General features: G+C 37.9%; 1 protein-coding gene across 4 annotated transcripts in view; it reads left to right on the top strand.

Annotated features, from left to right (window-relative positions):
• Positions 1 to 27202, top strand: part of PHKA1 (phosphorylase kinase regulatory subunit alpha 1) — a gene marked incomplete at both ends in the record, with an annotated part of 136298 nt that overhangs the window by 35440 nt on the left and 73656 nt on the right. For all 4 annotated transcript variants that reach the window (XM_079727532.1, XM_079727531.1, XM_079727530.1 and 1 more), the window contains 8 exons: positions 1305 to 1403; positions 2356 to 2502; positions 3476 to 3529; positions 4849 to 4971; positions 8810 to 8905; positions 10220 to 10327; positions 11791 to 11869; positions 17972 to 18106. In XM_079727532.1, coding sequence (XP_079583658.1) covers positions 1305 to 1403; positions 2356 to 2502; positions 3476 to 3529; positions 4849 to 4971; positions 8810 to 8905; positions 10220 to 10327; positions 11791 to 11869; positions 17972 to 18106 — 841 coding nt within the window. The remainder of the gene's footprint in view (positions 1 to 1304; positions 1404 to 2355; positions 2503 to 3475; positions 3530 to 4848; positions 4972 to 8809; positions 8906 to 10219; positions 10328 to 11790; positions 11870 to 17971; positions 18107 to 27202) is intronic.

Below are 27202 nucleotides of genomic sequence, written 5' to 3'. Positions count from 1 at the left end.
GGAGAAGTTTTGTGATATCCAGTCTTAATGTTTAATCCGTTTTGAGTTAATTTTTGTGTGTGGTGTAAGATAGGGGTCCAATTTTATTGTTCTGTGTGTGATTATCCAGTTTTCCCAAAACTGTTGAAGAGACTATCATTTTCCCATTGAGTGTTCCTGGCTCCTTTATATAAATATTAATTGACTGTAAATGCAGGGGTTTATTTCTGGGCTCTCTATCCTGTTTCATTGGTCTATGTTTCTAGTTTTATGCCTGTATCGTACTATTTTAATTACTATACCTTTGTAGTATATTTTGAAATCAGGAAGTGTGATGCCTTCAGCTTTGTTTTTCTTTCTTATAATAGCTTTGACTATTTAGGGTCTTTTGTGATTTCATACAAATTTTAGGATTTTTTTTATTTCTGTGAAAAATGCCATTGGAATTTTTATACAGATTGCATTGTATCTATAGATGACTTTGGGTAGTATAGACATTTTAACAATATTAATTCTTCTGATCCCTCAGCATGGGGTTATCTTTCCATTTGTTTTTGTCTTAAATTTCTGTCATCAAAGTATTATAGTTTTCATTGTACAGATCTTTCACCTCTTTGGTTAAATTTATTCTTAAGTATTTTATTGCTTTTGATGCTGTTGTGAATGGGATAGTTTTCTTTATTTCTTTTTTAGATGTTTTGTTGTTAGTGTACAGAAAACACAACTGATTTCTGTATGTCGATTTTATATCCTGTAACTTTACTGAATTTGTTGATTAGTTCCAACAGTTTTTTGGTTGAGTCTTTAGGGTTTTCTATATATGAGATCATATCATCTTCAAATAATGACAATTTTACTTCTTCATTTCTGATTTGGATGCCTTTTATTTCTTTGTCTTGCCCAATTGCTTTAGCTAGGACTTCCAGTACTATGTTGAATAAGAGTGGTGAGAGTGGGCACCCTTGTCTTGCTTTAATCTTACAGGAAAACTTTCAATTTTTCACCACTGAGTAGAATGTTAGCTGTGGGTTTGTTGTATATGGCCTTTATTATGTTGAGGTATGTTCCTTCTACACCGAATTTGTTGAGGGTTTTTAATCATGAAAATATGACTGCAGCCTCCATCTCAAGTGTCTCTGGGACAATATGGGAGACCAAAAAAACCCTCAGAGGCCCCTGGGAATAAAGAATGTTATTGTATTTTCTGTTCTGCTGAACATATTTAGAATGATATCATTTTCATTGATATGATACCAGGGTAGAGGGAGAAGAAATATACGCATTTATAATGCTAAAGTTGTACTTTCCTTCTTTGTTCCTCAAAGGCAGCCCTGGAGGCATTAGATGAACTGGACCTGTTTGGTGTGAAAGGTGGTCCCCAGTCAGTTATCCATGTCCTAGCTGATGAAGTGCAACACTGCCAGGTAAGAGAATAATGGACAACGTTACAGAAAAATGTATTTTTACTCAGACTCAAATTTAGCATGAGCTTTAGAATAAGGAGCACTGAATGAGAGTACATAATCTGATTTATTACCATGTACCAAAAATGTCTTATCAAGCATCCTATAGAGATAAGCCTGATGCAGCATGAGCTATAACAGAGATCATAGTCCTGTTCTCTCACCCAAGGTTATAAAGTGATCCTATCACAGTATATGGAATTCTCCACTATTATTGTATCAAGGGTATATGGGCTCTGCTCCTGAGTATCTCCTTTTCTAAATATCCCAAGAGAACAAGAGGTGATTATTTTGAGTGTTCTTCTTGATAGTGGCTCTGAAACTTTCTCTTGTCCCCAGTTGGCCCTCGGGTTAGATGTTTGGAGATTAGACTGTTTAAGTGGTAAATGCATATCTTCAGTTTTGTTTAGGATTACTCTCTGTATTGAAAGAGTAAGGTTCTTGTCATTGACAAGATGGCCTTTCTTGTCTTCTTCAAACCTTGATTAGACACCCATCGTGTTCTGTTGAATACAATCTCACCTTCTAATTTTAAAAATGCAAAATTTTCCATGGAAAAGATAAATTTCAGGGATATAGGAGCTAAGCCTTCCACATCTTGCTTCCCAGCGGCTACATTTTATCTTTATGCTTAGATAGTTGCTAATGGAGCAACAGCATTATGGGTGGGATAATGATAGAGTATTCTTTAGCCATTAGCAGCTGCTTAAGAATCAGGATTAGGAGGCACTGAGAGCAGGATTAAGACAAGGGATGATTTATAGAAGTAGTCTTCTAAGCTTTCACTATTAAATCATTTTTAGATTTTCAACTGAATGATCCTCTTCAACATACATCTTTTGAAACTAAAGCTAATAATTTTGTAATCCTGAGTTATTTACTAATGTGCCACATTTGACTTCCTTTCTTTTAGTCTATCCTTAATTCGATACTCCCCCGGGCTTCAACATCCAAAGAGGTTGATGCTAGTCTACTTTCAGTTATTTCCTTCCCAGCCTTTGCAGTAGAGGATAATCAGTTGGTGGAGCTCACAAAACAGGAAATCATCACTAAGCTTCAGGTATGTCCATATGTGCCTTTCTTTTCTTTAAGCTCTAACTTTAAGGCTAAATTAGTATCTTTGTGAGTCTTGAATATGACCTATGTTGGTGATTTAACCAAGTGATCAGGATTAACATCACCAGTAATAAGATGTACTGACATCATGTACGCCCTGATACAGTGCACTGAGAAGCGCACAGCACCTCCGTGATGTCCTTCCCAAGAATGCGGTACCTCAATCTAATCATGAGGAAACATCAGACAAAACCAAATCGAGAGGCATTCTACAAAGTAACTGACAAACACTCTGCAAAAATGTCAAGATGATGAAAAACAGGGAAGGACTGAGGAGCCATCAGAGATTAGAAGAGACTAAGGAGACATGCCAGCTAAATGCAGTGGTATCCTAAATGGATACTGGAACAGAAAAAAAGCATTAGTGAAAAAACTGGTGAAATCCAAATAAGTTCTATACTTTGGTTAATAGTGTTGTACCAAGGTTAATTTTTTTGTTTTGGTAAATTTTCTGTGGTTATTTAAGATGTTAATATTAGGGGACAGTGGTTGAAGGATATACAGGGACTCTGTACTGTTTTGGGAACTCTTCTGTAAGTCTCAGATTATCTCAAATTTTTTAAACTGTGTTTTCTTTTATAAAAAAAACTGTGGTCTCTTATGAATTGTGTGAGCAGGACTGCATAGCTTAGTAATTGGGCTGTCACAGACATCCTATGGTGGCAAGCCATGGAGAAGATAAAATAAAAACACTGCTTTAGGGAAGAGCCTGCAACTTAGCTCTCGCTTGAAATCACATTGCTGAAATCACTTTCTGCTGCTGGACTGATATCAGGGTTTTTTTAATTATTTTTTAAGTATCATGTCTCTATTGATGATAGGTTGGCACATGTAGCTGTTGCAAAGGATACATTTCTGATTAATTATATTGCTGTACCAATGTTCATTCTTCTGGCTTGTTTCCTCTGCATTCCCAGGGTCGTTATGGTTGCTGTCGCTTTCTACGAGATGGATATAAAACTCCTAAAGAGGTAGGTTTGTTTTCCCCAAAATGAGTCCAAGGTAGAATGGTCACTATTGCAGCCTCATTCAGAGAAAATACTTACCTCATTGATGGTACTTCAAATAATCACTAAATAGGATAACAATAACTGATGTTTGCTACCTTTGTTAGGATTAGTTGCCAGATTTTGCTTGTGAGCCCTTCTGGATTAAATAAAATAGAGGAAGGTGTAGTCCTTCCACCTCTTGAAGTTGGTTAGTTTCAGGAAAGAGCTACTGATGGATGCTTAAATCAGTGGTTGAAAGTTTCGGCAGAAACAGATTATTTACATAGTCTCAAAATATTCCCCCCCAAATATTTAATTATTACAAAGGGAAAAATCTTTCTGTCCGTAGATCCTTTTGGATCCCTTCCACCTTTTGCAGTTGGTTAGTTCTAAACAGTACTTGATCTTGAAAAGTTAACTTCCTTTTGTTCCACTTGTCAAAAGTTCTCCTTGGAAATATCAATGGAGAAAATTTAGTATTATTAAAAGGGAATGAATGGTTGGTAACCACTTTCATTGACAATGTAAATATCGTTTAAGGCTCAGGTTTGCTGGTTGAGAGCCATTATAATTTTTTTTTTAATTACCGAGCTCAAGCTCTTCTGGTTTACTTCCTGTCTTCCATTTTATTCTTTAAGCCTTTTGACGTTTGCCCCTACCAATCTATTAAAATTGTGCTCTGAAATATCATCATAATCTCCTAAGTAAGCAATCCAGTAGCCTTTTCTCAGTCCTTATTCTCCTTGACTTCTCTGTAGTACATCACCATTACCTACCCCTACATTTTCTTGAAATTCTTTTCCTATTTTAACTTCCACAACTCTACACCATCTTAATTTTTCTCCTCTTTCTGTCCTCCCTCACCAAACTCAGTGTTTACCAAGATTCTGTTCTTGGGCTGCTTGTTCATTATATATAGGTACTACATCCATAATTTGTGATTCGTGTGTCACCTCTATAAGGATGATTCCCAAACCCTCATCTCTTGCTGTCCTTCTGAACATTTCTATTTGTATGTTCTGCTGCTACCTCAAACTTAACAAGTACAAAACAAAACTCAGGCTTATTACAAATTAGTCTCACTTCCTCATACACCTGCCTGTAGTATCATTATTATCCCAGTTCTGCTAGTTAGAATCACATGACAAAAGTACTTGCTAAAGGAGGGGAGTGTGTATGTGCTCTGCCTTCTCTGAAACAAACCATCAGTGGTGAAAGGCTGTGTTGTAATACCTCTGAACTAAAGATATAGTCTGACCTTGGAGTGATAAGACAGACTTTGTTTATTGTGTTTTTACCAGGATCCCAATCGTCTGTACTATGAACCAGCTGAGCTGAAGTTATTTGAAAACATTGAGTGTGAATGGCCATTGTTCTGGACATACTTTATCCTTGATGGGGTATTTAGTGGGAATGCAGAACAGGTAATGCACTGGGGAAAGAGCTTTTTAGCAGATTGTTATTATGTCTTCCTCTTTCAGTTAATGACTGTGCTGACCCTGTGTCCAAATGGAAGTCTTCCCTAATAGGGAGGAGACAGAGTTGTCTTCTAGAGACTAGTAGTTGAGGGCACATGTTAAGAGTTAGAAGACCTGGATATTGCTATCACTCAGACTTGACTTTTAATAAATATAGAAAGCAGAATAGCAAGTCCTGTATACTTGCCTTGGTCATCAGAGGTACTTGAATTTACCTCCTGACTTTGTATGTCTTTTTTTTTTAATAAATCTTGGAAATGATATTCTGACTTCAGCAAAAACAAACAAAAAACAAAAACAACAACCCACTTATACCCTGTCCTCACCCCCCAAAATACAGTCATCATTGCTTTTTGAGCTACATGAATAAAGTAGTTTAGAAACCATTGTTGGAAAACAGTGAGACTGGACAATTTAATCAAGTTAGTTTAATGTCAGGCATTCTGCAAACTGGCTATGTTCTAAACTTGGACATAAATCCAACACATTTGGAAGTCATTTATACTTGGCTACATAAATACAGTTTTGTGTAATTTGAATACTTTGGCCAATAGTAATCTGTAACTGCCAATATGAGTTTAAATAATAGGGTTACACCAAAGTTCCAGGGGCACAAAGTGCTGTTTTACTCTAAGCTTTATATAGAGCATCCTTATTTGAGCAAGAAATAAGATAAGCAAAAATAGAGATACCTGCCCTATTTTGAGCACCCTATTTTTTTTAACCAAACTTTAAAAAAATATTTATTATTTATTTATTTATTCATTTTGGCTGCTCTGGGTCTTAGTTGCGGCATGCAGGATCTTCATTGCGGCACGTTTAGTTGGTGGCATGCGGGCTTCTTAGTTGCGGCATGTGGGCTTCGGCATGCAGATTCTTGGTTGCATTATGCGTGTGGGATCTAGTTCCCCGAACAGAGATCGAACCTGGGGCCTCTGCATTGGGAGCACAAAGTCTTACCCACTGGACCACCAGGGAAGTCCCTTGACCACCCTATTTTGATTTTACCATTTTTCTCAGTCCTTCTCAAATTCCACAAAATTGCTTCTCAAAAACTGTGCTTGCTCAAAGAAAGATTTATTTATTAAATGTGCCAGCTAAGTACAAAGCATATTCAGGTGTTTTGAACTCTCAGGGGAAAAAAAGGAGCTGGAAGGCCTGGATTCTTTTTTATTCTTTTTTTTTTTCCTGGCTTTGCTGCTGACCACTGAGTAGTCCAAGTACTGTCATTGACTTCTTCAGTTTCTCTGTACAGGCATACCTCAGAGATATGCAGGTTCAGTTCCAGAGCAGCACAAATATTGCAAGTATCTCAATAAAGCAAGTCATATGAAATTTTTTGGTTTCCCAGTGCATATAAAAGTTATGTTTACGCTACATTCTGTTAAGTGTGCAATAGCAGTATGTCTAAAAAAACAGTGTACATACCTTAGTTAAAAATATTTTATTGCTGAAAAATGCTAACCATCATCTGAGCCTTCTATGGGTCATAATCTTTTTGCTGGTACATGCTTTGAAATACTTCGAGAATTCCCAGAAATGTGACACAGAGACACAAAATGAGCAAATGCTGTTGAAAAGATGATGCCAGTAGACTTGCTCAACACAGGGTTGCTGCAAATCTTCAATTTATAAAACAAAAACAAAAAATAAAAACGCAGTATCTGTGAAGCACAATAAAGCAAAGTGCAATAAAACAAGGTATGGCTGTACATATGATGAGAATAGTTTTTCTTTCTTCACTGAAGAAGTGGATAGCCCTAAAATTCTTTGAATTTCACAGATGAAGACATATGATAAGTGCACAGTACAGTCAGTTTGGCTATAATGAGACACATAGGTGTTCCCTAAAAGTCACCATGTTCTGCATATTTGAGAAGTAAAAACTATAGGGCTTATGGGAAAATGTGGTTGGAGAAAACACTTAAAAAGTTTGTCAGAAATACATACGAAATAATAGGAACCTAATAAAAACAGTACCACAGATAGGCATTAATGGCTTTGAAACATTCATTCATTCCTCTTTCAAAAATTATATTCTGAGAAAATTATTTCAAGAGTGGCATACATTTAGATACAATGCTGCTCATCACTGTTACATTCATACAAATTAAGTCTGGTGGTAATTTAAATGTTCAACAAGAATGAAATGTTAAATTAGAGATCATGTGTATAAAATAATATGCTGCTATTAAAATGTGTATTAAAATTTAATATCATTGTTAAAAATTCAGATTAACTGTTGTTTCATACTTCAAATATAATTTTATTTTAGTGTTTGGTTTTCTCATAATTGAATAAAAACAGTACCACAGCTTTATACATGTTAAATGGTTAAGAAATATATAAATACCACAAAGATATGGCACTTGTACCTTGAAAAACACCTGAAGTTTTCTTGTGGATATGTGCAACCATGTTCCTACCACCTCACTTGCAGGGCTCCCATGCTCACCACCCTACATGCCAGAGGAAGAGAGATAGCATAAGAGAAAAGGAAAAAAAAAAGGAATATCAAACAGAGAGGAAGAATTAAAAAAATAGGGCAAGGAGGGAATAGAAGGGGAAATTAAATAGAAGGGAAGGCACAGAGCCATGCAGCCAAGTCGGCCATGAGAAGGGAGCAGCTCAGGAGTGGTAAGAGAGTTATCTGAAATTGGATGGAAAGTTGTAACACCACATGTGGATGGGTTGTGGTTCATGGTTCTGAGGTGTGTGCATGTGTGTGTGTTGTGTATTCTTACACGACTCAGTTCAGCTGAGTGCCTTCTCAGGTTGAAATTGTGCATAAGCAGATGTGAAATTCATGTTATGCTCAAATTGTTCTGTAATATATCAAATGCATTGGAACAAATTTGTGTTTTCAAAACAACTATCGTAACAGAACTGACTATATATTTTTTCTACCATAAATTATAGTGGGGTTTTTTTTGCTTTTTATTTATTACTAATCTACAGCAAATTGTTAAGCAAAAAAAATGTAAACTTGATCATAATAGAAACTTAATTTGACAGGGAAAATACAGTTTTAAAAGCAATTACATGTAAAGTCAAGAAGCTCTACTCAGTGTAGTACACGGTGGGTAGAAGCATGTACATGGAGGCAGGCTGACTTGGGCTCAAATCTGGACTCATCCTTGCACTCGCTGTATGATCTTTCAGAAGCTCATAACCTTCTTGAGCCTTAATTTCCCTGTAAAAAGGCTTTAATTACACACACCTGGATGGTTATTAAAATTAAATGCATTCATCAGCAGAACAGGAATAAAGATGCAGACGTAGAGAATGGACTTGAGGACATGGGGAGGGGGAAGGGTAAGCTGGGATGAAGTGAGGGAGTGGCATTGACATATATACACTACCAAATGTAAACTAGATAGCTAGTAGGAGGCAGCCACATAGCACAGGGAGATCAGCTCGGTGCTTTGTGACCACCTAGAGGGGTGTGATAGGGAGGGTGGGAGGGACACGGAAGAGGGAGAGGATATGAGGATATATGTATACATGTAGCTGATTCACTTTGTTATACAACAGAAACTAACACAACATTGTAAAGCAATTATACTCCAATAAAGATGTTTAAAAAATTAACTGCGTTAAAAGTATGCAAAACTCCTAGCATAGTATCTGGCCTCCATCAGCATTTAGTAAATACTACTTCCCTTTCTTTCCTTTCACTAGGTGAATATACCCCTTTGCTATAGGACCTTCTTTGGCTACAACTCTCCCCTAGATCCCCAAAGGGAACTCTATGAATTTTGTTCCCCTTTTCTTTTCTCTACAGGTTCAAGAATACAGAGAGGCTCTTGAAGCAGTCCTCATCAAAGGCAAAAATGGAGTCCCACTTCTGCCGGAGCTGTACAGTGTTCCTCCTGACAAGGTAAGCTGGACGGTGCCATAACATGGAGCTGGCAGAAGAGGAGCAGCACCTCAAAAGGACTGCCTTATTTGAGTCACATAATTTCTAATCTTCTGATTTTAATGTTCTAAAGTCTTTCTTTATGTATAGAACAATTAAAATATGATTTTATTCCTTTGAAAGTATATTTATAAAGCAGACTCAGTTATGGCACTGTTGCTGGGCAAGACGAGGGCAAGATCAAATCTTACAGAGATAGTTTCATGGGTGTATATTTGTCCTCAAACTCATGAAGATGCATATGTTAAATATGTATGGCCTTTCTATATGTCAGCCAAACCTCAATTTAAAAAAATAAAATAAGTTGTTCAGAGATTGACTTTTTAAAAAATCAAACTTTAAGATTGAGAATGATATGGAGATCAGTAGGCCAAACTAGAGTGATGTTCTGTGTGAACTCTCAGTATTTGATATTTTCTGCTTTGAGACTAGTCATCTGGGATTAATTGAGTAGATCAGGCTTGGAAAATGAAGTATGTCTCCATTTTCTCAAAATGCCAGTTGAGATTACCCTTGTTCCTCTTCTCCATTGCAAAAGAGCATTAGCCGGGGGAGAGATGCAATATTCCATGCTGGTGGGGATGAGTGGACTAAGCTCCTAGCAACATCAGCAGCATAACCTGAGAGCTTGTTAGAAATGCAGATTTCAGGCCTTCCCCCACATCTACTCAGTAAGAATATGCCGTTGGAAAAGATCCTCAGGTGGTGTGTATCCATGTACAGTTAGAGGAGCACTGCCCTAGACTGTAGTCATAGTGCTTGACTTTTCAGTGCATTGCATATGTGACTGTTTTATAGAGTATGAATCACAATCCAGGCTCGGGCTTTTTGTTGTCTAGTATTTTAAACTTTCTATTCTTTTTTTTAAATTAATTAATTAATTAATTTATTTATTTTTGGCTGCGTTGGGTCTTCATTGCTGTGCACGGGCTTTCTCTAGTAGTTGTGGTGAGCAGGGGCCACTCTTCGTTGCAGTGTGCAGGCTTCTCATTGCGGTGGCTTCTCTTGTTGTGGAGCACAGGCTCTAGGAGCACGAGCTTCAGTAGTTGCGGCACATGGGCTCAGTAGTTGTGGCTCACTGGCTCTCGAGTGCAGGCTCAGTAGTTGTGGCACACGGGCTTAGTTGCTCCGCGGCATGTGGGATCTTCCTGGACCAGGTCTCAAACCTGTGTCCCCTGCATTGGTAGGCGGATTCTTAACCACTGCACCATCAGGGAAGCCCTAAACCTTCTATTCTTTTCCTTTATCTCTTTTTATTTATTTATTTTTTTTTAGGTTGATGAAGAATATCAAAATCCTCACACTGTGGACCGAGTCCCCATGGGCAAGCTGCCTCATATGTGGGGTCAGTCTCTATACATCTTAGGAAGCTTGATGGCAGAGGTAAGGGGAAACTTCAAGGCTCTTCCATTTTTCTGCTTTAGTCTCCATAACAATCAGATTTGTGAGTAGCTCATTAAATCTGAAGGATATATCTTTTGCCTTTTGTATTCTGCCTTAATTATAGATTTTCCTCCAGATTCTTAGAGTGAGAACATGACCAATCCTTGGCAAAAATCTTTCCCCCTGGCAACCATGTCCGTCATGCTTGCCCAGGGGTTCCTACCTTGGTACTGTACTTGAAGTTGCTCTGGGATCAGACCCTAGATAGTTCCTTTTCAAAACGCCCCCTAGTGCCTGTCTGGTGACTGCGAATGCAATTGTGCTTGGATAGTAATGACTTATAATGGATTTAAGTGCTTATAATGGATTTAACTTTTCCAAGCAACATAATGTTTCATTCTTTAATTAAATAAACTGATAAGATAATTTTAGGTACCATGACAAGTGTTTGGGAGCATCATAGTTTTTTGTTTGTTTGTTGATAAGGGGCCCCTTAAATGTTCCTTATATTAAACTCTGTTGAGACAGCTCTTAATGACGCACTTGGGAATTTCTTACTTTATGTCAGCTTATTTGTGACATTTTGAACCATAAGAAGGGTTCCCTTTCTCAAAATTTTCCAGTTTTACTGACAAATCTATTTCCTCATTATAGGTTATTATATAAGGTAAGCTATAACCCAGGCTCCTAGAGGATCTAGGGTGGGACTTAGCTTTCCTTTCTGAGCCATACTCTTCGACCTGTTTATGTATAACTGTTTACTTCCTGGAGCTGTTTTTATTTGTTTTGTTTTGTTTGTCCCAGTTTATTGAGATGTAATTGACATATCACTATGAGTTTCAGGTGTACAGCATAAAGTTTATCTTTAGTTGACATTATTATAAATGTAGCAATAATGGGCAGAATGATTTGTTTAAAATAATCCTTACCTGGTGACTTTCTCATTGAGTTAGAATAAATTAATGCTATGAAAAAATGAGGAGATGAATGGTATTCTTAAGAGCTAGGTGGGTGAGTTCGTCGCATTTCATCAAAGACAGAAACTCAAGTCAAGTCAAAAGATATCTGCTAAGCAGAAATCATAGCAAGCATATGAGTAAATATGAAAGCAACAGGACTAATGACTTAAATTATTGATTACAAGCATTGTGATCTGATTGTCTAATCATGTGCATCCAGAGAAAGTGGGAGGTATAACTAGAAATCTTTCTGTTTATCTTTTATACCCCATTTATTTCCAAAAAAATAATTTTTGGCAGCCACTAGAAATTAACTCCAAATAAAATTAATTTGGATGTGAATTCAGGAGTTCAAACATTTTCATACAGTAAAGGTATTTGTTTCCTTTCCATAATGCCTTTCACATGTTATGGTACGGGGTTTTGGCACTGGTATGTTGTTTCTCCTCAAACATTAGCTTTTTTGGAGATATAATAATCTGTCTTTTTATGGTTTTTCTTTAGGGATTTTTAGCTCCTGGAGAAATTGACCCCGTGAATCGCAGGTTTTCTACTGTACCAAAGCCAGATGTTGTGGTTCAAGGTATGTATTCTTATTCCCAGCAGCAGAAATTTTACATTAAAGGTCTGGTTTGGGCCAGTAAATGATGACTTTATTATTTATGATGTATTTTGTTAGGCTTCAAAATGTATAGTATAAACTTGGCTCTGTTTGGTTTCAAGATTTCTGTTAATCTTAATCATGAACAAATGCTTAACAAAGGATGTTATCTGATTCTCTTAATACTTCTTATTTCTGGAAACTCTTTTCTTTTCACCATGATGATATTATAGCCTTCTGATTATTTCTGCTTTTGTTCTGAGCATTCCTTCTGTGCTTTTTCTGCTAGTATGTCTTTCTTCTCATATCCTCCTAATGGTTGTGTACTTAGTCTTATACTCTTGTCTTTCTGTATTTACACCCTGCATGTGTTTGCTAGGGCTGCCTGCTCCATAATAAGTTTGCTTCCATGGCTCCAACTACTACCTCTTTAGAGAGTACTCCAAATCTTTATTTTTTGTTCCTAGCAATCAACTTAAATTTTGAGGTTATCTACTCTATGCAAAACACTGAGCTAAGCTGTATAAACATTTTAAGAAGTCTAGTCCCAATATATATACACAACATTTTCATCACTTATACTTCAAATGCAAAACTGACCTTTTTTTGTCTCCGTCCTATTCTTTTACCTCTCCCAAGAAAAGCAAATCTTGCCACCTTCCTTAACTCTCTCAATGACATCACTATTATGCTACTCTCCTAGGGTAGAAAACTCCAGATGATTTTTGACTCCCCAGAAACATTATCCAATGTGGTACTAGGTCCTCCTGAGAAGCTCCTCTGAAATGTCTCCATTTCAACCCCAACCTCCATTGGAGTTGATTCTATACAGAAAATAATCCTTAGTATTTTATAAACCTTCTTATACTTGGCATCTTATGTGGTAGGATAGGATAAAGGTAGTCATAAACGTAGTCTTTGCTTATCAATGTACAGGCATATTTCATTTTATTGTGCTTCACTTTATTGTGCTTTGCAGATATTGTGTTTTTTTACAAATTGAAGGTCTGTGGCAACCTTGTGTCAAGCAAGTCTATTGGCACCATTTTTCCAAGAGCATTTGCTTGCTTACTTCGTGTCTCTCTCACATTTTATAATTCTAGCAATACTTCAAGCTTTTTCATTATTATTATATTTGTTATAGTAATCTGTGATCAGTGATCTTTGATGTTACTACTATGACTCATTGAAGGCTCAGATGATGGTTAGCATTTTTTAATAATAAAGTATTTTTAATTGAGGCATTTACATTGTTTTTTTGGATACAATGCTGTTGCACACTTAATAGACTAAAGTATAGTGTAAACATAACTATTTTCATTTGGTTTTATTTATTTATTTTTTAATTGAGGTATAGTTAATTTACAGTGTTGTGTTCGTTTCAAGTGTACAGCAAAGTGATTCAGTTGTGTGTATGTGTGTGTGTGTGTGTGTGTGTGTATACATATATATTCTTTTTCAGATTCTTTTCCATTATAGGTTACTACAAGATATTGAGTATAGTTCCTTGTGCTATACAGTAGATCCTTGCTGTTTACCTATCAATATTTTATATATAGTGGTGTGTATATGTTAATCCCAAACTCCTAATTTATCTACCCCCTGCCACCTTGCTATCCCTTTTGGTAACCATAAGTTTGTTTTCTATAAGCATAACTTTTATATGCACTGGGAAACTAAAAATTTGTGTGACTCGCTTTATCGTGATACTCGCTTTACTGCAGTGGTCTGGAACCAAACCTGCAACATCTCTGAGGTATTCCTGTACATAGCGAATGTTATATAAAAGACCATTACTCTTCCCCTCCCATGAGAAAGCTTGTTCTCCTTTGAGGGTTATGCCATCTGGCTATATTGGTCTCCTGGTTACTCTCATTCATTCATTAGAGACTTTGAGGCTTTGCTCATAGCCTTCCTCTTCTTCCCCAATTCCTACCATAGTACTAGATTTCAGCATCAGAGTAAGTGCCATCTAATATTTTAGCCTCAAAATTCTTGGATATCTAGAACCCTAGTGACCCTTCCCTCTGCCTCTACTCCACTCACTTTTAGGACGAAACTTTAGAACTGTTTCACCTCAGATATTCCATTCCCAAAAGTCCCAATCACCAGTCATAACTGCATATTATTTCAGTTTTCTTCCCCCCCACCCATTACACTTGTGTCTATTTTCTCCTAGTCTACCCTTCCCTACGTTTTGGTTGGTCATCTAAATCTCTTAATTACCAGCACACCAAAGTTCTGCTACACCCACCAGAAAAATCACAGCCCCAGATCAGTTTTACTCTCTATATTTTCTGATCCTATACCTGGCCTGCTAAAATCTTCTAGAAAAAAAAAAATCACACAAATGAGCAGAGTGGTAGCATTGTAAATCCACAGTCTCCAACTTAACTAGTCCTGCAGTGCCTCCTGTTAGTCCTTGTTCTTATTGTTAGTCAGCATTTTCATTCTCCTCAACTATTCCACACCTTCTCTGTTTTCAACCTCACTGCTTGTTTTCAGCCTCATTCTTGGCCTGCTACTTTATGCTGGATAATCTTAATGTTCTGATCTTTGTCAATTTCCGAACCCCCCACCACAGTCTTACTTATATCTTCACCCAGCCTTGCCTCCTTTTCTTGAGTCTCAGAAAAGCTGTTTTTTCTCCTCTTCAGCACCAACTCTTCCTTCTGATGCTTGATCCTATCCTCTTCCCTAGCCTTCCTAGAAACCTACTGTTCCCTATCTTCAAACTCTTCTCTGTTGGTTCTGATTTTCAATACATTGACATGTTCATCTCCCTCTAGTTATCCTATCCTTCCTTTCTCATCCAAACTTCAAATTCTTTACATTTCATTCATTCTGCAGTCCTTTACAACTAGCTTATCATTCCTCTTAAAGTGATTTTGCTTAAGTTATTGCCAAACTTGGTAGATATTTTTCAGTCCACTTCTTAGTGGATCTTTCTGTTTCATTTGTTGTTTATATTTCTGGAAACTCTTAACTCGCATGTCTTCTGTGATACCATACTCCCTTGGCTCTCCTTCAACCTAAGTTTTGTACTTTTCTGTCTCATTCTGGGCTCCCTCTTCTTCCCCTTGCCCCTTAACTGTTGGTATTCCTGGGAGTTTTGTCCGTAGCCCACTGCTCTCATTATTCAGAATAGTTGTTACTGTCTCTCAGCCTCCTCCCATTCCTAACCTTTTCCCTTTTCCTGCCTCCTAACTTCTCCCCTCTCAGAAGATGACCTCACCTCCTATACCATAGAGAACATATAAGCCATGAGACAAGAACTCCTCACTCCCGTCCCCAGGCTTTTCATCATCTGCCCATATCTTATATGTTGAAATTTCTCAAGGTTATATTCTAGGTCCTTTTCTCTTCTTTTCTATATATTCTCCTTGACCCATCTCATCTCTTTCTATGCTAATGACTCCTGAATATATCACATTCACTTTAAACTCAACATGTCTAAAATTAATCAGCTGCACTCTCCTAGTTCTACATCATCTGTGCCTGCTTTTCTCCCTATTTGCCTATGTCAGTAAATGGCACACTTTTCTCTCAGTTACACAAATAAACACATGAAGAATCATTCTCGGTATCTCTCCCTCTCTCATCTCCTACATTCAGTCAGTTAACAAGTCCCAATTTCTTTACCTTCTAAATAATTCAGAAATCCATCTAGTTTATCCAGTACCAATGTCATGATCCTAATCTAAGTAGTCAGCATCTCTTCCTTGCATTAATACAATAACTTTTGAAGTGGTCCCCCTGTCTTCAGTGTAGGTCCACTACAGTATATCAGCTTATTCTTTAATCATCAACATGAATATGTTCTTTTTAAGACGGAGATCTGGATATGCTATTCCCCTGATTACAACTCTGCAGGGGCTTCCCATTGCCAACTTTCTTAACATGGCTTACAAGGCTCTTTATGATCTGCTCCCTGACCCTGCCTTCAGTGTCATTTCTCACCACTGCCGCTTCACAGTCCATGCTCCTACTATAAAGAACGTTTTATTATTCCTAGATCTGCCTTGTTCTCTGTTGCCTTTGAGCCTTTGTCTATGCTATTTCTTTTGTCTGAAACAGCTTCTCCCTTAGTTTTACCTTCACTTTTACCAGAATAACTCCTATTCAGCCCTCTAGCAAGACTCAATGTCAATGTCATTTTCTCCAAGGATCATGTCTATCTTTGTATCCCTAGCATATGGCAGTACCTAGCACATAGGTGGTACCAAATAAGCATTTTCTACATACTTGATAAAACATAAACAAAAAGCTGAGTTGTTGGGATTGAAAGTAGTCCTGGGACCCCAGAGTGTTGTTCATTTGCCTCTCCTTTAGTCCCCTTTACTCCTGCTACCAACTGCATTGCCTTCTGCAGAGCCCTGAGGCTCAGGAGAATGCAATTTGGAAATCATTACCCAAGGGTAAAATACAAGTTCCTTAAAGTGACACACATGCTCTCCATGATGATCTAACCCCTATTTGCCTTTCCAGATTCATTTTGTTAGTGGTTGGTGGGGGGGTTGTTTGTTTTTTGTGTGTTTTTTTTTCCACTGTGCAAGGTATTTCATGCTACAGCAATATGGAAGTGTATGTAGTCCCCACCCCATCTCTTACACACACACACACACGCACACACACACAAACACACAACCACATTCTTTTCCATTTTCATGTTTTATGATCATTCTGGATCTTCTACCTAAAATGGCTTTCCCCATTCCTATTCCCTTCTTTCTCCTGGCTAACTTATTCATTCGTTCAAATTCAGCTTAGACATCAGGAAGCCTTTTCTGAAACTTCCTCCTGCCAACTCCAGACTAGATAGGTGTCACTCTTGGGTGATCACACAATGTTCTGTGCATATATTTATTTCCTTAGCAGGTTATTTTATAATCAGTTTATGTGTGTGTCACTTTCATTACACTATGAGCTCCTTGAGGGAGAGACTAACATATTCACCTCTAAATCCCTAGTGCCTAGCATAGTACCTTACCATTTAAGTGCTTAGTAAATGTTTATTAATGAATGAATGGATGACCACATGTGTTTCCCTGGACTTTTGTCAGCCCACTATTATTCTTCCTCTGTATATTTTCCCTGGAGAATCTTTGTTGTTTTCAGTTAGAAGTAATCAAGATGGTGTTATGTCCAGGGGACTCTGTAATCACCATACCCTGCATATCCTGCCCCAGACCACAGCAGCACAACACCATGAGGTCCCCAAGATAGAAAAATACACAAAAGATAATGACAAAGGAATGCAGAGTAGCACTTTGTTAACTAGGCTTTTGCCCCCAAAACTCAACAAATACAATACTTGTAAGCTGGAATGAACCAAATGGCACCTTCGTTTTCTCATAAACCCAATTCAACATATCTAGCAGTACTAGAGGAGCAGGGTTAGGGTGCGTGTTTGCCCCGGTGCTTAGCATTAAGCCAGCTGAGGCCCCATTCAGGTTATTGGCCCCCAGACAAGTTATCAGTCCCACAGAGGGAGAATAAACAGAAGAGTCAGTGAGGTGGCCTGGACTTCTCCCTTGTGAGTATGATTACCACTTCTGAGACATGAGTGTGAGAGGAAGAAAAGGGAGCTGTCCAGGTTTGGCAGGCTCTGAGTCTAGAGAAGTCTTATCCCCATCCCCCAAAACAACTACACAGAGTTTCAAATATGGTACCTCAATTCTTTATCCTGAATTTACCTTGACTTCTACTGTTCTCTAGCTTTGAGCAGTTCGTACCATTAGGGTGTTCTTTATTATCCTCATAATGCTGTCCCTGGTCTTTTTTTTCCTATTTAAACATAGAATCCCAGATATAAGTGAGTGTGGCATCCTCTAGAAGCACATAGGTATTTAGACAAAAAAACAGAATTAAATATTCTAATCATGAAATCTTGTTTCCTTTTCCATTTAGATAATATCATTATGTACCAAGCATGATGATTGTTTCATCAAGTCTACAATAACTGTTAATTTCCTTACCTTCCTTTTGTTTTCCCTTCAAAAAAATATTGTGTGGCTCGAGAGATCTTTAGGTTCCTGTTGAAATAAAATTTTCTGTTGACCTCATCTTCTTTCTTTCCTATAGTTTCCATTCTAGCTGAGACAGAAGAAATCAAGGCCATTTTGAAGGACAAGGGAATTGACGTGGAGACCATTGCTGAGGTGCACCCCATCAGAGTACAACCAGCTTGTATTCTCAGCCACATTTATTCCAGCCTAGGTAAGGAGATTGGCCAGCCTGCTAGAATCAAAGCATTATTTGATACAGGATGGTTTCCTTCCTTTTTATTTTTTTCTTGATCTTGTATTGCTTTATTAAACTGCATCTGAAAAGGAATTTAGGGTCTCTGGAATCTAAGTTTCTAACCCTATATATCCTGAGTAGGCTTGATAATTTTCAGTGTGTTTTATGAACTCTTTGGTACAGAGGGCATGACTGTTATCAGGCAACACTGTATCTTCATTCCAAGTGTGTGCTTAACCAACTTGTTCTTCTCCCCTTTCTTGGGACCTATATTTCCATTTTGAAAAATGCTAACTTTGTATACATTAATAGCCAAGGAACTTGTTTTTAATTCTTTATACTTTGTCATGTAATGAATTAGTTGACAATATTTTAAAATTCCATTTCTTAATCTAATACTTATTTTTAATTAGTACTTATTTTTTATTCAACTTATATATTAAATTTGGTGATAGACACATTAAACAAATTACTACAAGTTAAAAATTTATGCAAGTTACTACAAATTTCACATTAAACAAATTACTACATTGTTTAAAAAAAGGATGTGCAAAATTTCTAAACCACCCTTGTGGAAGGCTGAATAGTGGCCCCAAAAGATATTCAGGCCCTAATCCCTGGAACCTGTGAACATTACCATTTAAGGCAAAAGGGATTTTGTGGGTGTGATTAGGTTAAGGAGATTGTGATTGGTGGGGAGGATTATTTTGGATTATTCAGGTGGGCCCTAAGTGTAATCATAAGTCTCCTTATAAGAGATACCCAGAGGGAGATCAGACTATAGAAGTAAGAGATGTGATGATAGAAGCAAGTGATCAGAGTGATAAGGCTGTTAGGCTTATCCTCTAGAAGCTGGAAGAGTCAAGGAGCAGATTCTCCCCTGGAGCCTCCAAAAGCAACCAGCCCTGCTTGACACCTTGATTTTTATTTTACGTCATAGTAGCCATAAGGCTCATTTTGGACTTCTGATCTCCAGAACTGTAAGAGTGTAAGTGTATGCTGTTTTAAGCTACTAAGTTTATGTTACTTTGTTATAGCACCAATGGGAAATTAATACAATCTTAAATCAAGCCACAAAGTAAATTTATAAATAAAGAATGTACCTTACATAGTAGATTGCCACTTACAGACCCTAGTTGTGTGTGTGTGTACTTTTTTTCTTCACCAAGAGTGGTCTGTTAGTAATTAAAGCCAAGCCAAATTTTGTCCAGCTCAAAACCAGCCTCCATCCCTTTTTACTAACACCTACTCCAAACACTCAATTTCTGTGGCAGTTATGTAGGTCTAAATTGAGAGGTAATCAACCAAGGAGGGAAGGACCAACGGTCAGAGCTGACTGTTCTTTATCTTTCCTGGCACCCACATTTTATGCCAGCAGGACCTGAACTCCCAGAGCTATTAACATTGCATCTGGCTTTAGGAATATATGGATTTCCCCCACTCTTCCATTCTAGCTATAATGTAGAAAATCCCTTTTCTTTTTAAATTAAGTGCAAAGTTGGAAGTTCCTAAAGAAATTTTACCAAAAAAATGGAAAACTAAAATATAAACACATAGAAATTATCAAGTTTATTGAATATAGGTCTCAGGTCCTAATAAATAAAACCTAGCCACAAATTAGCTTGATAGTACAAATTACTGAACCCCTGGTTCCCTCCACTGACTCAACCCTATTAGTGGTAAATGCCAAGTCAAGACTCTGAAACTTCTGAGATTAATTGGGGTTGATGCTTTACTAGGTGGGATGGGGTACCTCAGTCCTTTCAAGAACCTGCTTCCTGGGTTTTTTTAAATCTCCTTGGCTAGTCCCTCTAGCCTCAGACTATAATGTACTCCTAGTCTCCAGTTACCAGTACCCTAGCACTAAATCTCTTGAAATAAGGAAGGTGTTTTTCTATCTAGCCCAAATCTTACTCCATGAATATTAGTTGATCTTGTAGTCACTATCTTCCTTGCCCTTCTGAGAAGTCTCTATGGTTTGGGGTTTGTGCAAGTCCTATTGATGCCTTTGATGTGATTCTCTCTGGCTCTCACTTAAAAGTTGATACCTTTCACCCTTTTCTTCTTCACATCCATTGTTCTAAACTCAGCATAATCTTACTAGGATATAGGTAACTTCCAAGCTCTGGGACTTCATTCCTGGAATCTACCTGCATCACATCAGATCTCTCCAACAAACAGAAGCAAACTCCTTACTGACTACTTTTTCAAAGTCTGCACTTTGTTTTGGTCCTCTTACTAAGTTATTATTTCCTAGCCAGAGAAAATAAGGACTACTAGGTCTTCTGGACTTCAGTTTAATGAATGCACAAACATTTCAGGGACTCAAGTAACAAGTTATATTTATTTTCCAAATGTGCTCCTTCATTCACTTCATTCATTCATTCTCTCATAAGGCTCTATTGCTTACTTTTATGTACCAGGCACTGGGCGTGATGCTGTGAGAGACATAGACATATAACCAAATAATTATAGTACAGTCTTATAAATGCTATAACAATGGCATTATGTACAAAGTACAGGAGTAAGAATAGATTTGCCTGGGAAGGTCAAGAAAGGCATGTTCTGATGATCATAAAATGAGTGACTCTTCATAATTCTATTGCAATAATTTCACAATAACAAAAATGCTTTCTTTAAATTTTATTTATTCATTTATTTATTTTTGGCTGCGTTGGGTCTTTGTTGCTGTGTGCAGGCTTTCTCTAGTTGTGGCGAGCAGGGGCTACTCTTTGTTGAGGTGCATGGGCTTCTCATTGTGGTGGCTTCTCTTGTTGCAGAGCACGGGCTCTAGGCACCTGGGTTTCAGTAGTTGTGGTACGCAGGCTCAGTAGTTGTGGCTCATGGACTCTAGAGCTCAGGTTCAGTAGTTGTGGTGCCCGGGCTTAGTTGCTTCATAGCATGTGGAATCTTCCCAGACCAGGGCTCGAGCCCACGTCCCCTGCATTGGCAGGCGGATTCTTAACCACTGCGCCACCAGGGAAGCCCCAAAGTTGCTTTAAGGATATATTGAATGACAGCTGTAATTCCACCAAGGAAAACAGGCTATTTCTTCACCAAGTATGTTCATTTATATATGTTCCCAGAAGTGGGATTCTGTGCCTCACCTCAAACACTCAGTATTTCAGTTCCATAATTTTTTTTAAATTTTTAAATATTATGTTGTTAATCAACTTTGGGAACATAAGAACTTTGTAGGAGAGTGCTGTCAGAAACATGGTCGAGTGAAAAGCTACCTTTGTCTCTCCCCTTGAAGCTACAAGCAGTAAAACATCCACAGTGCAACAAAGGTGCCTTTGGATGGCACCTTCCAAAGGTGGGTGAACTGGAACACATAGAGGAGGCAGAACTGAGGGAACAGTGGAGTTGGTACCTGCATCCCCAGCCCTCTGACTGTGGCAGCTGAGCCCATAGCTTCAGAAAACCCAATAGCAGCAGGGGAAGCAGCACGCATGACTCTGCCTGCCACCACAGGTAACTTGGCAGCAGGAACAGTGGGGCCTGGGACCCCATCCCTCCAGTCACTGAGGAACCCACGACCCCAGACTCTGGCCCCCCTATTTGCATTGGCAGAGCCCCCGAACCTGACAGCACCAGACACAGTGGAGGCATCTGTGCAACCCCAGCTTCCCCTCCCACACTGTTCCCCTCCCCCTACAGCAGAGCCTGTATCTCAGGGGATCTCCCACAAAAGAGAAGAGCCCACCATCCCAGTAATGACAGCAGCTCTGGCAGAAGCAATGCAGCAGTAAGCCTAGAGGCACAAGAAGCAACAGCAAAAACACAGAGCCACACCTGTTACATATATGGTGGAGGTTGGAAAGTGCCAACTCTCAATAGCTCAGGTTAGCGAAACCAAAAGCTTGTGTGATAGCGCCACCTACTGGAAAGCAAAAGAAAGAATTGTAACTCCTAACCGGTCATTTAACTTCAAATGCGCCAGCAGAGGGACAATTCATCAAGCAATATGAAGAATCACGGTAACACTATATCACAAAAAGAAAATGACAATTCTCCAGAAGCCAAACTTAAAGTCATGGAATATTGAGATCTAACTGATAGAGCCATCATATAGAGCCATCAAAATAGCCATCATGAAGAAACTCAATGAGATACAAGAAAACTCAGAAAGGCAGTGTAATGAGCTCAGGAATAAAATTAATGAACAGAAGGAATACTTTACCAAAAAGATTGAAACTCTAAAAAAGAACCAAACAGAAATTCTGGAGATGAGAAACACAATAAACAAGATGAAAATGCATTAGAAAGGATTGGAAATAAAGCAGACAATATGGAAGAGAGCACTAGTGAACTCAAAGATAGAAACCTAGAAATGATACAAGTAGAAGAGGAAAGAGAAGTAAGACATATATAAAAAGAGGAAATCCTATGAGAGCTACACATCTCTTTTTGGAAAGGCAGCATTGGGATAATAGGTATCCCAGAAGAAGAGAGGAAGAAGAGCAGAGAGATTATTTAAAGAAACAATAGCTGAGATCTTCCCAAACTTGGGGAAGAAACTGGACAATCAAGTCTATGAAGCAATGAGAACACCTAATTAAACTCATTGCAAAAAGACCTTTTCCAAGACACATTAAAATTGTCAAAAGTTAATGACAAAGAGGGGACTTCCCTAGTGGTGCCGTAGTGAAGCCTCCGTGCTCTCAATGCAGGGGGCCTGGGTTTGATCCCTGGTCAGGGAACTAGATCCCACATGCATGCCACAACTAAGAGTCCACGTGCCGCAACTAAGGAGGCATTGAGCAACAACTAAAGAGCCCTCCTGCTGCAACTAAGGAGCCCATGTGCTGCAACTAAGGAGCCCACGTGCTGTAACTAAGGAGCCCACCTGCCACAACTAGGGAGCCCGCCTGCTGCAACTAAGACCCAGCACAACCAAATAAATACATTTTTTTAAAAAAGTTAATGACAAAGAATTTTAAAGGCAGCCGGGGAAAAAAGGATGGTACCCTACAAAGGAACCCCCATTAGGCTATCAGCAGATTTCTCAGCAGAAACCCTAACAACCAGGAGAGAGTGAACTGGCACTTTCAAAATACTGAAAGAAAAACTGTCACCCCGGAACACTCTATCTAGCAAAATTATCATTCAGATATGAAGGAGAAATAAAGTCTTTCCCAGACAAAAGCTGAGGGAATTCATCAACACTAGACCTGCCTTACAAGAGATATTGAAAGGAGCTCTTCTACCAGAAACAAAATAGCAAAGATACACAAAACTTTAAGCAGGGTGATAAATAGAATCAGAAAACTGCAGCTCTTTATCAGAATAGATTTTTAAACACTGTTATAAAGGTTAAGGGGAAAAAAGAAAGCAGAAAAATAATTATAGCTATCTTATTTTGGTAACAAACCCACAACCATAAAAAGGGATAATTTGAGACAACAAAAACACTAAAAGGGGAGGAGGAAAAGGATGGAATTCATATAGGTGAGTGAACATAAGATGCTATCAGCAGAAAAAGGACTATTTTATCTATGAGAAATCTTATACAAACCTCATGGTAACCACAAAAATAAACATAAAATAGAGACACACACACACAAAGAAGAAACTGAGAAAAATATCACAGAAAACCATCAAACCAAAATGGCAGACAGAAACAAAAGGAAAAAGAAACAGTGGAGATATAGAGCTACCAGAAAACAAAAGATAAAATGGCAGTATTAAGTCCTCATCTATCAATAATCAACCTAAATATAAATAAATTGAATTCACCAAATGACACACAGTGGCTGGATGGATTAAAAAACAAGACCCAACTATTTGCTGCCTCCAGGAGACACATCTCAACTCTAAAGACAAACATAGGCCAAAGGGAAGGGATGTAAAATGATATTCCAAGCAAATAGCAGCCAAATGAAGACAGGTGTAGCCATATTCATATCAGATGAAATAAAGCCAAAAAAGGTAACAAGAAATAAAAATGGACAGTATATAATGATAAAAAGGGACAGTTCATCAAAAGACATAACAGTGATTAGTATATATGCACCTAACATAGGAGCACCAAATTATATAAAACAATTATTAACAGGCCTAAAGGGAGAAATTGACAGCAACATAATAATAGTAGGGGACTTTAACACCCCACTTAACATCAGTGGTTAGATCATCCAGACAGCAAGTCAACAAGGAAACAACAGTCTTAAATGAAACTTTTGACCAGATGGATTTGATAGATTTGTACAGAACATTCCATCCAAATGCAGCAGAATACACATATCTTCTCAAGTGTACATGAAACTTTCTCAAGGATAGGCCATATTTTGGGACACAAAACAAGTCTCAATAAATTTAAGAAGATTGAAATCACATCAAGCATCTTTTCTGATCACAATGGAATGAAACTACAAATCAACTACAAGAAGAAAACTGGGAAAATCACAGATATGTGCAGAATGAACAACATCCTACTGAACAACTATTGGGGCAACGAAGAAATCAAAGGAGAAATCAAAAATTACTTGAAGACAAATGAAAATGAAAATACGACATACCAAAATCTGTGGGATGCAACAAAAGCTGGGAGGGAAGTTTATAGCAATACAGGCCTACCTCAAGAAACAAGAAAACTGAGCAGCACCAGAAACCAGAGCCCAGGCTCCAGGACCAAATGTTGTCCTGGGCCAGGATCTGGACCCCCACAGACTCATAGGACCCTCAAAGAGCTGCTGCTGCCAGGGGAGTCACTGGAACTCAGATGTCCCATCCTAGTGTTACCTGGCCAGCTCTGAGGTGGGGCCTGACACAGTGGAAACCCCATCCCCTGCCCGCAGGTAGAGAAGAATTTTTTTAAAAAAAGAAACAAAACTCTCAGATAAACAGTCTAACTTTACACCTAAAGGAACTAGAAAAAGAAAAACAAACGAAACCCAAGTTAATTGAAGGGAGGAAATAATAAAGATCAGAGTTGAAATAAATGAAATAGAGGCTAAAAAGGCAATAGAAAAGATCAATGAAACTAAGAGCTGTCTTTAAAAAGATAAACAAAATCAACAAACCATTAGCTAGACTCACTAAGAAAAAAAGAGAGAAGGCCCTGATAAATCAGAAGTGAAAGAGGATAAATAACAATGGATACCACAGAAGTACAAAGAATTATAAAAGAATATTATAAACAGCCATACACCAACAAATTGGACAACCTAGAAGAAATGGACATATTCTTAGAATTATACAACCTTCCAAGACCAAATCATGAAGAAATAGAAAACTTGAGTAGACGAAGTACTATTACAGAGGTTGAAACAGTAATCAAAAAAGCTCCCCCAAAACGAAAGTCCAGGACCAGACAGCTTCACAGGTGAGTTCTACCAAACATTCAAAGAAGATTTTATACCTATCCTTCTCAAACTATTCCCCAAAAATTGAAGGGAGCAATTCCTAACTCATTTTACAAGGCCAACATCACTCTGATGTCAAAACCAGACAAAGACAACACAAAAAAGAAAATTACAGACCAGTATTTCTGATAAACATAGATGCAAAAATCCCCAACAAAATATTAGCAAACCAAATTCAACATCTAAAGCAAACCAAATTCAACACCTAAAGGGTCCTACACCATCCATGATCAAGTGGGATTTATTCCAGGGATGCAAAGATGGTTCACCATCTGTAGGTCAATCAACGTGATACACCATATTAACAAAATGAAGGATTAAAAACCATTTTATCATCTCAGTAGATGCAGAAAAAGCATTTGACAGAACTTAACCCTCATTCATGATAAAAACTCAATAAAGTGGGTATACAGGGAACATACCTCAACAAAATAAAGGTCATATATGACAAACCCACAGCTAACATCATACTCAATGGTGAAAAATTGAAAGCTGTCTCTCTAAGATTAGGAGCAAGACAAGGATGCCCACTCTTGCCACTCCTATTCAACGTAGTATTAGGAGTCCTAGCCTGAGCAGTTAGGCGAGAAAAAGAAATAAAAAGGCATCCAAATTGTAAAGGAAGAAGTAAAACTGTCACTATTTGCAGATGACATGATTTTATATAGAGAGAACCCTAAAGACTCCACCAAAAAACTATTAGAAATAATAAATGAATACAGCAAAATTTCAGGATACAAAATCAAAATATAAATATCTGTTACATTCCTATATGCTAACTATGAGCTAGCAGAAAGAGAAATTAAGAAACTAGGAATATGCTCAACATTGTTAATCATCAGAGAAATGCAAATTAAAACCACAGTGAGATATCACCTCATGCCTGTCAGAATGGCTATCAAAAAGAACACAAATAACAAATGTTGGAGAAAAGGGAACCCTTGTACACTGTCGGTGGGAATGTAAATTGGTGCAGCCATGTGGAAAACAATATGGAGGTTTCTCAAAAAACTAAAAAGAGAACTACCATATGACACAGCAATTCCACTCCTGGCTATATATCTGAAAAAAGTGAAAATACTAATTTGAAAACATGCGTGCACCCCAATGTTCACATTCACAGCAGAAGTATTTACAGTAACCAAGATATGGAAGCAATCAAAGTGTCCATCAACAGATGAATGGATAAAGAAGATGTATACACACAATGAAATACTACTCAGCCTTATAAAAGGATGACATTTTGCCATTTGCAACAACATGGATGGACTTGGAGGGTGTTGTGCTAAGTGAAATAAGTCAGACAGAGAAAGACAAATACTGTATGATATCACTTATATGAGGAATCTAAAAATACAACAAACTAGTGAGTATAACAAAAAAGAAACAGACTCACAGATATAGAGAACAAACTAGTGGTCAGCAGTAGGGAGAGGGAAGGAGGAAGGGGCACGACAGGGGTAGGGGATTCAGAAGTACAAACTACTATGTATAAAATAAATGTACTACAAGGATATATTGTACAGCACAGCGAATACAGCCAATGTTTTATAATAACTATAAATGGAGTATAATCTTTAAAAATTGTGAATCACTATGTTGTACACCTGAAACATAATATTGTACATCAACTATACCTCAATAAAAACTTTGAAACACGATTTCTGGTGTATTGATAATTATTAAAATAATCCACTAAAATCTA

The sequence above is a fragment of the Hyperoodon ampullatus genome (genome assembly GCF_949752795.1).
Source record: "Hyperoodon ampullatus genome assembly, chromosome: X".
Classification (NCBI taxonomy): Eukaryota; Metazoa; Chordata; class Mammalia; order Artiodactyla; family Ziphiidae; genus Hyperoodon; species Hyperoodon ampullatus.
The sequence above is the reverse complement of the archived record's forward strand: the minus strand, read 5'-3'. Positions and strand labels throughout refer to the sequence as shown.